Here is a 12,984-nt window from a genome sequence, read left to right on the forward strand (position 1 = left end):
ATTTGAACTTTAGATTGCACTTTTGCACCTTGTATAAGCTATTGGAACTTGACTTGTGCCTGCACACTGTACAGTGCACACTCGATAGCGATAGTCATCGTGGATATATGTCGTAGACCGTAAACCTCTGTGGGACGGACGTGGACGCAGGATCCCCTTGAGCCTAATTCCTTCGCTCATCTACATAAGAACTTACTTGCCTACTCTTACCGCCGTCTTTCGCCGATTCGTTAGTCGTGTTACCGTCTATTTCTCGTAATTTACACTTCACGTAATTGACACAAATGAACATTATTTACGATTCATAAGGCATTAAGAATCTATTAAGGCTCGAAATATTTCGGACACTAATGATATTCCTAATTTATAAACGCGATGTCAAGGCGAAGATTACTCGCAACGATGTCATGTACAATGTTTCCAAGGACGTTTATTTTAAAATTCAGGTTTCTTTCGCGTTCGTATCCTATCCACTTATCAAACTATCTTGCGACTCGATTCACTTATCGGCGTATGCGTGAAAATTGCTTTTTTTTTTTGCTGTTACCTGAATTCTCTGTTCTCCAAAGCAAGTGAATTTCTCAATGTATGTATCTATCATAGTTATGATATACAGCCAGAGTCACTGATGATTACTGAACGAGGAAGAAACACCGAGTGATAAGCATTCCCACTACTAAACAGTTTAGGAAGGTTAAACCGATAATGCAAAATATTTTTAGAAGATAATCGCGTATCTACATTGTCAAGGAAGTAATCGGTCATTGTTGGCATTGAAATCTAAATATTCAAAGACGTAATTTATGAACGTGCCATTAAAGTTACGATAGATAAAATACAAATACATGTACATATAGAAACCTGCATGTACGACATAAATTCAAAATCAAACCGCATTTTTAGAAGTAATACGACTGAATAGAAGCTAATTGACAAGAGAATGAAAGACGGACCAAGCGAGACGACTTCGATTCGAAATGTCTCGTTGAGCGCAACTTTGTCAATTTGAAATGTGAATTTTATTCCGCTATTAAAATTGATCGCGTCGTTGAGCGCCACTCGATCCTATTCTTACGTTCGTTCCACGCGTTGTCTTTACGAAGTACCTTTTCGAACGATTCCACGTAATAATATACACAACACGATCATTTATCGTTATTTTCACGATATTCTATTTAATGGATTCTCTCAGGTTGAATTTTGTTCGACTATTTTAAGTTTAACGTCGGTTGTGATCTATTTTTACTTCGCTACTAATAATATCTACTGTCAATGATGTTACGCCACCTCCTGATTAAAGATGCGCGATGCTGGCGAATCGCAAGGCGTTATCGTTTCCAGACTACAATGATATCGTTCGTCCACATCGAATCCGTGGTCCGAAGCTACGCATCGCGATTATCTCGGTTCGATAAATATTTAACTGATATATGGAGTATAAAAAAGAAATATACTCTATTTCACCGCATTGTTATTTTTGTACAAAAGATTCTCACCAAGTATTGTTCTCGCGATAGTAAGATTTGACGAAAATCGCTCAAGTCGCTTCTGGAGCAAAACCTCTGCGCATTCTCTTTTTATGCAAAGTTTGTCGCCCGTTGATTTTCACGAGACAGAAACGATTAACTTCGTTAAAGCTGACTGAATGCCGCCACGCGAGCAATGAATTTACAAAGACTTCGTCTTTTATACTTTTGTTTAATCGACATGCTGACGTGAATATCGTTTAAGTTAAACTTTCGATACTAAATGGCGCGATATATTTCGAATCGAAAAGTGGTATAAAAATCTGAAATATTTCGAAGATTCTATTTTATTTGTAAGATTCAACGTTGCATTCGAATAAGCGAATAATCGAGATTTTATTGAAAATGTTAGATAAGAGCAACGCTTTTTCGAAAAGAGAATATGTGGAACAAAACGTTACCGCTAGTAACATACCCTGCACAAAGCGAAAACGCGTATGTTTAGTCCGGTATATCTCTTTTTGGGATAGAGTCATATAGCGATTGTGTCGTACGCGAGCGCATCGTACTAAATCAGTGATTCCCAAAAGGTGCGTCCCGAAATAAAATTAGGTGCATCGCCGCGAAAGAGCGAGATACTTTTCTTTTCTTTTTTATTAACGTTCGCGCGTATAAATGCCTCTTTCGAATAAATTGTCAAATTTATATACCACGTGCGTCGCGATATCTCTACATTTTTAAAAATGCGCCGTGACTAAAAAGGGTTTGGGAACCACTGTACTATATCGCTAAGTCTCACGTGCCCCACCATCAAAATTATACCATTTCAGAATACATATAAAGAACTGAATTTCATTTCTTGGCCAGTTTCGATCTTAAATTCAGCACATCGCGGTAACATTTTACGAGATCGGGTTAAAACATATTTTTCCAAACGTACTTACAGACCGTTGTATTCGTTTATTCGGTGAGTTTTTCAAAAACATTCCGCGCCACCTGCCAAGTACAATCAAGCAAGAATCGCTCGCCGATTCGAATTTTACTCGCATTGGTCATATATCGGTTCATCCATAAACGCGAGACCCACGTTCTTGCCTTCGGTCTACGTCCTGCGCCTCGTAATCCTGACAAAGATACGTACAAAGCAATTTACAATCTATTCGGTTAAACGGTTTGATCGTTTGTTACAATCTGCTTAGAAAATTCCTACACTTCTTATAAACTTTAAGCATCGATACAACTAGAAAATAATGACGATAACGAGTAAATTTGTCCCTTTTCTTTCTGTTCTCGCATTGTTCGATTATCCAAATAAAAGTAACAAGTGCATGACGTTGCAAAAAGGCAAGGAATATATTCTTGATAAAAAAAAGATCACAAAAATGCAGGTAAAATGATAAATAATTCACGGTCTATTTGTAAAGCACGAGAAATAATATCTTATAAGATGTATACATATAATATACTCGCATACATATTTATCGTTTCAAATAACATTCAACAATATATTTCATATACATTTTCTTTCGTCACATAGACAATTTAAATTTTCTTGCTAAATCGCTATGTGTATTACGAATTAGATAGCTATAATTCAAACGAAATTACAAGATCTTCCACTTACCTGAATAGTTTTGCAGAGCAAAATGAAAGAAATTTGCATTCTCAAGTATCACGAAAAACGATAACGTACGAGCGCATAAATAATCGATATAGCGTGGTCAAAAATGTGCATAAAATGTGGCGATTCACTGCGCGATACGGTAGATGTCAGCCACGATTCGAACCGTACGAAGAGCCTTAGACGAACGGTAAAGCCAAATCGAAATTCTACATGTTAACGTTTTCATTTCGCCGGCGTCATACACGTACTTTGAGAAATTTTCGGTTTATAGACGCTTTATACGTCGATAGCAATTTCCTTTCCGTTGCTTCGTCGAGGTGAGGGATTCGACGCTCGAGTTGTTAAAATATATTTTCTCTAGGCAATCGTTATAGTGTGAAATATACAGTTACGATCGATGAGTATATTGTTCGACGTCCGAAAGTTCCTTGGAATGTGTGTTTCAATCTGAAAGCAACCGTCTACGGATCATTGTTGCAACTAACTTGTATTTCTCAGAAAGAAGAAAAAATAATGGGAAAGAAAAGAGAAAGATAGGAGGTATTCGTAGATACAGGTAACGCGAGCAGCAAAGCAACGACGCGACAGGTGACGCAACATACAGACTGCCGAGAACAAAACGTTTTATGAAAAAGAACCGAACAGATAGGAAACATCCGATCGTTCAAATATTATATTCAACTGCGCCTATCGAAAAACGGAATCTCTTTAATATAATAGACTCTTTCGCTTTCGCGTGATTTTCTGCAAAAGCTTCGCTCGTTAAAGAAAATAAAAGTACAGTTTAGAAGTTACGCTAAGCTACACGCAAATCAAATGGGAAGTGGCTAAAATACGTAATTCTTTAAAATGCAAACCTATGTATATGAATATGAATGTTCTGTTTCAGTAGTCATCGATAATTATGTGGGACAAATGCAAAGCGTCGCTTCTGCTTGTAATATTGGTCATCGTTGCGGGTAAGGATAAATCTTGATAAATTTAACGATGATGTTCGCAAGAATCCGCAAAATAAAAAATATCTGAATCCAAAGTATTTTTCTTCCTCTAATTGTACGCTATACGTTTTAACGTTAGCTCGCGCAATTGCATCTTACCAATTGTAAAATATTTAACAACAGATATCTTTAACCATAGGCGATGCAAATGACTGCGTGCCTCGAGATTTTGGTCAGGGCAATATCGTATGCGTTTGTAATGCGACCTACTGTGACGAGCTACCGGATAGCAACCCCAAAGTCCCAGAGAACGGAACGTTCTACTGGTACGTTTCGAGCAAAGAGGGTCTCAGGCTGAACATGATACAGGCGCGGATGGGTTCTTGTCAAAATTCCAGCACCGATACAGTTCTAAATATAGATACGTCGAAAAAATATCAAAGCATCTTAGGCTTTGGCGGTGCTTTTACGGACTCGGCGGGAATAAATATCAAAAATCTCAGTGAAGCTGCTCAGGACCAATTAATGCGGTAATTAAACCTCGATAAATATACACAAACGGATTCACCTTTTAATTATGCGACGAACACATTCCATCCTTACGATTACGTGAAATTTTCAAACAGCGCCTTAATATTTCACAAAATATTTCTAAGATCTACAATTTATAAGTAAATGATCGAAATTTGTTTTATTTTTATCTTTAATATTACGAATTACAAAACATCTTTGAAAAATTCCGAAAAGCGAATACGAACAATGATGGACTTGTAATTCTTAAAGAAATTGATAACACAATAACGTTTGCTTCTTGTATGTGCAACATGATTTGAAGTAATTATTTGAACATGATATTACCTCGATTTAATTACGTATGTTGCTATACGTACAACCGAGCGTGTTTAATCGCTTACAGGACGTACTACGGTTCAACCGGGAGCAGGTATTCGTTAGGTCGAATACCAATCGCTGGAACTGACTTCTCTACGAGACCTTACACGTACGATGACGTCCCTAATGATTTATCACTGCAAAACTTTAGCCTCGCTCAGGAAGATTACGATTATAAGATACCATATCTAAGAAAGGCCATTGAATTAAACCCTGATGTAAAATTCTTTAGTGCTGCATGGTCAGCTCCACCATGGATGAAAACTAATGATCGAATCAATGGATTTGGTAAGTGTGTTAATACGATATCGAGAAGGAGAAAAAATTGAAGAAAAACGATAGAAAAACGTATCCTTTTTATTCGAAAACGAACCGTTTCAAATAATTCCTTAAACGTGTTTCGTAATGTAGTATAATACTAATGTACAATTTATGTCTAGGCTTTTTAAGGAAGGATCGTTATCAGGTTTATGCCAATTACATAGTAAAATTTTTGGACGCGTATAAAAGCAATGGCATTGATGTATGGGCCGTTTCGACAGGAAACGAGCCATTAAACGCTTATGTACCTTTCGATCGCCTTAACACTATGGGTTGGACACCAGACACTCTCGCTGATTGGGTCGCTAACTATGCGGGTCCAACTTTGGCAGCGTCCACCCACAATGGCACGAAAATTCTTGTTCTAGATGATCAGAGAATCGAATTACCTTGGTTTGTAAATAAAGTCTTCAAAGATAAAACCGCGAAAAAATACATCGTTGGTACAGCTGTACACTGGTACACAGATAGTTTCGCTCCGCCAATATTATTGGATTTAACACACTATGGTTATCCAGATAAATTTATTCTCATGACTGAAGCATGTACAGGTAAAATATTCAAATACTATATCTCTGTAACAATTACGGAACAGTTTAAAACAACGTTTGCTTTCTCTAACAACTGTTACGAAACATCGCTACACATAAAGAGCAAAAGTTTGCTTTTTAAATATACATATACCTATATCGAGCTTTTCATTCGGAAAAAAGTATCTAATGATTTTAATTGAATTTCAAGATCGACTTAAATAATATATTTCCTTCGTGAAACCTCAGTTCCATAGACGTTCTGCAATAACATTTCCTTTTTGAACTATTATATTACACGCGATCAACGACTATATATATAACGGTAACATCATTTTATACGCAGGTGCTGGTACGGATTACCCAAAAGTTGCCTTAGGTTCGTGGAGCAGAGGGCAAGAATATATTTTAAGCATAATACAGGTATGGTAAATGGTTACAGTTATAATCGTGTACGAGACATAAAGTTTCTTAATGAAAACATTATACATTAAACACGTAGAAAAATTACTTCTACTTATAAGAAAAATATTCTGTTTGAAGTACATGAATCATTGGGCAGTTGGATGGGTAGACTGGAATATAGCTTTAGACGCAACCGGTGGGCCAAACTGGATTCAAAATTACGTCGACTCGCCCATTATTGTAAATGCAGATGCCGATGAATTTTATAAGCAGCCAATGTACTATGCTCTAAAACACTTTAGCAGATTCGTCGATAGAGGCTCCATTAGGATTTCTATCACCGATACGGACGATGTTAAAGCTACAGCCTTCTTAACACCTTCGGATCAAGTCGTGGTTGTTCTATATAACAAGTAATCACAGTTTATTTTACAGAAAATTACGAAATAATTTACTAATTTTTAGCTTCAGTTTGTAACATTGTTGCGATTGAGTTTAACAATTTGTTCACAAAATTTATTTTCTTTTACAGCAATACCCAGAAAAAGAACATTGTTCTCAATGATCCGAAAAAGAATCCTATTTGCTTGGAATTACCTGCGTACTCCATGAATACCGTAATTTATGCACAATAGAACTTGTAAGTCGTTGATTATTAAATATAACTTGCAATATTGCCATACTGTATGTACCGATAAATGGCAATTACAACGTACGTTGTAACGCTAATATATAACATAATAAAACGTGCATTTCGAAATTGAAATTTTCTCGATACTATCCCAGAAGAGGACTTACATTTTGTGACAATAATCAATATACCTGATAAGAATAACAAATCATCGAGTAACAGTCTATTATCTATTAACGCAATAAAATGAAATTGAAAAATCTGAAATGTCCATATCTTCATCTACCGACTGAACTTACCCTTTGAAATTTATCTAATCCTTACTTCACATTAACTGTGTACATATCGTATATTAATACCATATATATGTATTGTATCCATGTATACGTAATAATTTTTACATGTATATATACAAAAATTAATATATATAATAATGTATAAAAATACATTCATTTAAATACAATGTACGTATATTAGATTGTCCGAAAAGTTTCTTTCGTTTTATGAGGAAATAGTTTTTTGTTTTATATTATTTTGTTGAATAACATACGATCCATTTTGTTACGTTGAGATAATCACCGCGACATTTCTCAGACTTGATTTCGCGTTTGTATGAAGGGGAACTGTTGTGAAAAGTTACCATTATGATCATACAACCCAATGCATTGTATAGGAATTTCTAAAAGTCGATATGTAAGCAAGCAGTAAAGTTATTATTATTATGAGCACAAGACAATTATTTACTCAGATGATACTGCCAAAAATTAGAAAAAAATCATTTAGAAAACACACAGATAATATATTAACTATAAGCGACAGGTGAGTGACGATTAGATAGCTTACTTTTTTTTTGTATGCATGACAATATATATGCTTATATAAATTCGAGTACCGGTTAGCTACTATTCATATTTCTGCTTTAGTTTTTAACAATCGCCATGGGACACGCGTGGAAAGCACTTTTGCTAATTACTTTCTTCTTCAACAAAGGTAAGCTCTCGTTATTTCCGGCGAAGATAAATTTAATTTCTGGCGAACTTAGCGGAAATATTTTCATTCGTCATAGGTATCGCGAATGACTGCGTGCCGTATCGTATAGATAACGAGGTAATAGCATGTGTTTGCAATGCAACATATTGCGATGGATTACCAGATGGTATACCGGAAGTTCCGGAGGAAGGTAATTCTTATTGGTATGTGACGAATAAACAGGGGCTGAGAATGAAAATGTCAGAAGTAAAATTTGATAGCTGCGAAAATTTCCCCGTGGACGTAACGCTGACCATAGATAATACGAAAAAGTATCAAACGATTTTTGGCTTCGGTGGCGCATTTACCGATTCTACTGGTATAAACATAGCAAAACTCAGCCCAGCTACTCAACTTCAATTGATTCGGTAATCATTCATATCTACAGAGATGATGTGATCGATATTTTAAATATCTACGATACTATGATATCTTCTTTCCGTAAAAGTTGCGCCATACAAACAACGTATCCTATACTTGTACATAATTTTATTTTTCCATAAAGCTCGTCGCTTATCTCTTTTAAATTTATTGAATTTATTGAATTTATTGAATTGAATTGTCAATTGAAATGTACGAACCTTTTTATTTTACACATATAATTATAGCGTTGAATTATTTATAGAGCATATTATCATCCAAAGAAAGGAAGCAGATACACACTGGGTCGTATACCTATTGGGGCGAGCGATTTTTCAGCAAGACCGTATACGTATGACGATACGGCCAATGACACCACGCTTAAACACTTTATACTTGCGAACGAAGATTTCGATTACAAACTACTATATGCAAGGAAAGTGCTTGAATTCAATTCCGAAATTAAATTCTTCGGTGCTGCATGGACCGCACCATTATGGATGAAAAGCAATGACAACGGACTCAGTACGTATGATAGAAGCGTCCTAAAACAAATTAGAAAATCAAAAAAACGGTACAACGAATGAATTGCATTAATGATAAATTCGTCAAATTAATCTAATAATCGTTGATTAGCTTTCTTAAAAGAAGAATATTACCAAATCTATGCTGACTATCTGCTAAAGTTCCTGGATGAATATAAAAACAACGGTATTGACATATGGGCTATTACAACTGGTAACGAGCCACAGATTGCCTTTATGGTTAAAATTCCACTTAACACTATGGGATGGGAACCCGAATCAATGGCTAATTGGATCGCTAACAATTTGGGTCCAACATTAGCATCATCGCCGCACAATGAAACACTAATTTTCGCCTTTGATGACAGTAGAAAGGCATTACCCAAATTTGTCGAACCAACGTTCCGAAATCAAAATGCAAACAAATACGTTGCCGGAACAGCTGTACACTGGTATCAAGATTCCGAAACTCCTGCAGATATATTAGATCAAACCCACGATGAGTTCCCAGACAAATTAATTTTAATGACCGAAGCGTCTGTAATAGGTAAGCCTTTCACGCGCACACGCGCGTGCACGTAGTATCCTATGTACGAAAAATGCACACTTTTTACTTGTGAAGGATTGTAAAAAGTCGAATTTGCAAAATAATTAGTTTACGAACTTATATCGACATGGTACTCCTCGCCATAGGACCTCCAATATGGAACACTTCGAAAGTTAAATTGGAATCGTGGCGTCGAGGTGAAAAATACATTTTAAGCATAATAGAGGTAAAAGAACCTACGTGATTTTATGGTCGTTTTACTTGAAGAATATTTCTCCTATTTTTAAATATAAAAGTTAATCGTTAACGAAACGTGTTTTGCATCAAGTACATGAATCATTGGTCAATTGGATGGGTGGATTGGAATTTAGCCTTGGACGAAACTGGTGGACCAAACTTTGTTAATAATTATATCGACGCCCCTATTATCGTCAACCCGAAAACCGATGAATTTTATAAACAACCTATGTATTATGCCGTCAAACATTTTAGCAGATTCGTTGACAGAGGTTCTGTTAGAATTTCTATTACCGATACTGATACTATCAAATCTGCAGCTTTCGTTACACCTTCAGCGGAAAACGTCGTTGTCCTATACAATAGGTGAAAGAAATTGTTATTATTTCTATTATTGCTTAATTATTTAACATAAAACGATGAAACGTTTATCTTTATCCTAAACAAAGTTTTATCTTAAATTTCTATTTCAGGGATACTTCTCCAAGACACGTAGTTTTGAAGGATGTACAGAAAGGTACACTTTGTTTAGAATTATCTCCGCAATCTATGAATACTCTGAAATACAAATAGTATGATTTCCTTATTATATTGCATCCTTATATTATATATTATATTAGTTCTAATTATAAATCGTTATTGTAAAAGATAAATCGAATAAAGAACCATCGGTGCAAATAAAAATATTCATGTATATAGTTCAACGTCGTGTTCAATTGATGTAATCAAACTTGTGTCAACTTGTTATCAAAACTTTCAAAGACCTTAAACCATTTTCAAAAGTTAATACCATATCACGAAAAATTTCATTCCAATAGTAAGATTACTTTATCGATACGATCAAGACATCTTCGACTTATACAAATACCAGGTCTTTTATATTGTATGTTGAACTATACGAACGCGAGAAATAGTTGTTTAAAGACGTATAATTATTGTTGTACTGATAGATATTGGAAGGAAAACTATTGAAATAAGGTTTTAATTGAAATTTAACTGATAACTGTTTTCTTTATTTCTTATTAATACAACATTTATATTCAAGGTACATAAGCCTAGTGGTTTATGCATTTGGATAATATGTTTTCGCCCAACGTCCTACTTTTCTCTGTTTTGGATTTTCTCTTAAACATCTTGGTATATAAGCCGGCTGATGCTGATTTAATCTTCGTTTCGCAGGCGAGTAACCAAACTCCCACGGGTCACGTTTCTTATCGATAGGGCGAGTAGGGTTATCAATCATATATATTTTCTGCCACTGATATATTTCAGGCTTTAATCTATAAAGCAAAGGGAAATTAATGTTTTTATATGATGATAATTAATCGTTTCTTAGTATATATAATAGATTATTTATACATATATATACGTACTGATGTCTTGGCCTATTAGACGTAAGGTGCTTAAATCTTGTTTCTAACCACGCTCTTCGTTCGGGATCAGTAATGTCAGCAACATATTTTACAGATTCACCTAAGTATGGTTTCATATTTTCATTACTTCGTGCTGCAGGCATATTGATATAAAATGTGATCAAGTTTTTTAAAACATCTTCGTTGAACCCTTGAATTTTTCCATCCTCTATTTTATCGAACAACATCATTGGTTCTGTTATCCAACATATATTACGCATAGGATTGTTATCTGCATATTCCCAATGTAATAAAGTGGTGTTCAACTGGTAAACGCAAAAGGACCAATATTGACCGTTTGTCAAAATTGTTTGCGATACTAATGGATATAATATATCGTTGAACGTAGAAAAGCCTGAAATTAAAAAATGTAACAGGAAATAAAAAAATATGTTCTTTCTGTATATATAGTAAGGTACATTGAAGTAACTTTATTAAAAGAAATATTTATCGCATAACGTATTACCTTGATAACAAGCCTGCGATAACAACCAACTATAAGATGCAAAAATAGCTTGCACGGTAATTGCTTCTTCTTCCTTAATCTTTGAATCAAAAAATAAATTACTTATATTGTGATAAGATAACAAACCAAATTCAGCAGGATCACCAGGCCAGAAACCAGGTATATTAGTTGCATGTTTGTACGAAAACTTATAACTTAGTACCCTAGGATCAAATTTGAACTCAGGAATACTTAATTCTGGATTAGCAGAGTATATTGGAGAAACAATCTCCCTTAAAGGAAATTGATGTCTTAATTGTAGAATTGGAGAACCAACATATTGAACAGGCATATTTATTGGATCATTTACATATTTTTTCAAACTTTTTATCCCCTCTCTTGCTTTTCTCTGTAGAGTCGGCCGTTCTACGTCACCTGCGAACCAAAATGCTTCTATTCTTGGTTTAAAATCTACTTCAGTTTCCAATAAATGTGGTGTCACCGAAGATAAACTGGACAGCATTATTCGATTGATTTGAAAAACAAGTGCATTTGTAACAGCATCGTTTAGCAATTTCTCTTTAATATTTTCCACTTCCTCTGTTATTTCTTGCTTCTTTCTGTAATATATATTTATGATATTAATTCTATAAATTATTTATGTAAATATAAATTTATTAATACTTTTGTTGCTTAAGGGAAAATTATTATTACTATTTTTATACTTCTAACGCAATGCAATTATACTCACAATCTATGATTATATTCAAAAATAATAACATTTTCTATATGATTTTTAATAGTTTGTACCAGAGCATCTAATTTGTCAGTTGTGATCATTGAGTCGTAAAAGTCCGGTAATTTATTATCATTTGTAACATGAGTACGTGTAATGTATTGAGCATGTTTCAATGAATTGTATGGAATATTTCCTTCTTCTAAACATAAGGATTTCCAACCATAGTAATGTGGCATATTTATACCAATTAATTTTTCCTCTACAGTTTCTAATTTTTTAATTTTATTATGCCACTTTTCATGTTTCCTCTTAATCTTAGCACGATGGGATAAATCCAAAATAGGAGGATAGATCACATTTTCCGCATCATTCAGCGTGATACTCGCACATTTTCTTATAACAGTTTTTAGAATACTTGTAGAATAGTTAGGTAAGGATTTCTGTAGCCCTGTATACATGTTAAAAATCGCTGAATATATTTAAATTATTATTGAAGATACAGAGGTTATGTGTAAGTCTTTAACTATATTGTACACGATTTCCTAGTTATCGTTCACACATCTTTCTACGAAACTTATATTTCAATTAATAAATGATGTAGAATACTTTGTAGAAAAAGTAAATACTACATATAATAAAAATAATAAATTACAGGAGATATACACACTTGTGTATATATATGTATATATATATATGTATACTTGAACTTATATCCATCAATCTTTAACCATTTCGCTTCGGGTGCCGCTTATAGGCGGCGCTCCCGAAATGACCTGTGGGTACGAGTGTCACTTATAAGCGGCGACTACGCGACGAATCCTGGATTCGGCATCCCATAAATCGGGCATACACCAATGCCATCTGTAGTCAATAATATATTTTTTC

General features: G+C 34.6%; 3 protein-coding genes and 1 long non-coding RNA gene across 11 annotated transcripts in view; 2 read left to right on the plus strand and 2 right to left on the minus strand.

The window, feature by feature from the left end:
• LOC100643512 (lysosomal acid glucosylceramidase) overlaps positions 1 to 7,073 on the plus strand; it is a 35,474-nt gene extending 28,401 nt beyond the window's left edge. For 2 of the 7 annotated variants that reach the window (XM_012319372.3, XM_048406395.1), the window contains exons 2-8: positions 3,983 to 4,049; positions 4,228 to 4,558; positions 4,945 to 5,207; positions 5,360 to 5,791; positions 6,117 to 6,193; positions 6,314 to 6,588; positions 6,708 to 7,073. In XM_012319372.3, coding sequence (XP_012174762.1) covers positions 3,995 to 4,049; positions 4,228 to 4,558; positions 4,945 to 5,207; positions 5,360 to 5,791; positions 6,117 to 6,193; positions 6,314 to 6,588; positions 6,708 to 6,810 — 1,536 coding nt within the window. In that variant the 5' untranslated portion in view covers positions 3,983 to 3,994 and the 3' untranslated portion in view covers positions 6,811 to 7,073. Of the gene's footprint in view, positions 1 to 2,287; positions 2,434 to 3,178; positions 3,278 to 3,979; positions 4,050 to 4,227; positions 4,559 to 4,944; positions 5,208 to 5,359; positions 5,792 to 6,116; positions 6,194 to 6,313; positions 6,589 to 6,707 lie in introns of those variants that run through there. The other 5 variants (XM_012319368.3, XM_012319369.3, XM_003402841.3 and 2 more) reach the window with 5 other exon arrangements.
• LOC125385222 lies at positions 2,132 to 3,225 on the minus strand. Its single transcript, XR_007224261.1, has 2 exons — positions 3,091 to 3,225; positions 2,132 to 2,590 (listed from the first exon to the last, which is right to left on the minus strand). It is a non-coding gene; the product is annotated as an uncharacterized LOC125385222 (long non-coding RNA).
• Positions 7,074 to 7,642: 569 nt separating the features above from the next.
• On the plus strand, positions 7,643 to 10,207 carry LOC100643871 (lysosomal acid glucosylceramidase). Its single transcript, XM_003402844.4, has 7 exons — positions 7,643 to 7,796; positions 7,873 to 8,203; positions 8,461 to 8,720; positions 8,832 to 9,266; positions 9,413 to 9,492; positions 9,595 to 9,869; positions 9,977 to 10,207. The coding sequence occupies exons 1-7, from the start codon at positions 7,745 to 7,747 to the stop codon at positions 10,074 to 10,076; spliced, it is 1,533 nt and encodes a 510-aa protein (XP_003402892.2). The 5' UTR covers positions 7,643 to 7,744; the 3' UTR covers positions 10,077 to 10,207.
• Positions 10,208 to 10,494: 287 nt separating this feature from the next.
• Positions 10,495 to 12,937, minus strand: LOC100644113 (28S ribosomal protein S30, mitochondrial). 2 transcript variants are annotated; one of them, XM_048406393.1, is made up of 5 exons: positions 12,767 to 12,937; positions 12,112 to 12,547; positions 11,382 to 11,980; positions 10,877 to 11,270; positions 10,495 to 10,783 (listed from the first exon to the last, which is right to left on the minus strand). In XM_048406393.1, the coding sequence occupies exons 2-5, from the start codon at positions 12,333 to 12,335 to the stop codon at positions 10,567 to 10,569; spliced, it is 1,434 nt and encodes a 477-aa protein (XP_048262350.1). In that variant the 5' UTR covers positions 12,336 to 12,547; positions 12,767 to 12,937; the 3' UTR covers positions 10,495 to 10,566. The 2 variants fall into 2 exon arrangements, with proteins under 2 accessions (XP_048262350.1, XP_048262349.1); XM_048406392.1 differs by lacking the exon at positions 12,767 to 12,937 and having other exon boundaries at positions 12,112 to 12,760.
• Between the last annotated feature and the right edge of the window lie 47 nt (positions 12,938 to 12,984).

This window comes from Bombus terrestris, chromosome 6, assembly GCF_910591885.1.
Source record: "Bombus terrestris chromosome 6, iyBomTerr1.2, whole genome shotgun sequence".
In the NCBI taxonomy this organism is placed as follows: Eukaryota; Metazoa; Arthropoda; class Insecta; order Hymenoptera; family Apidae; genus Bombus; species Bombus terrestris.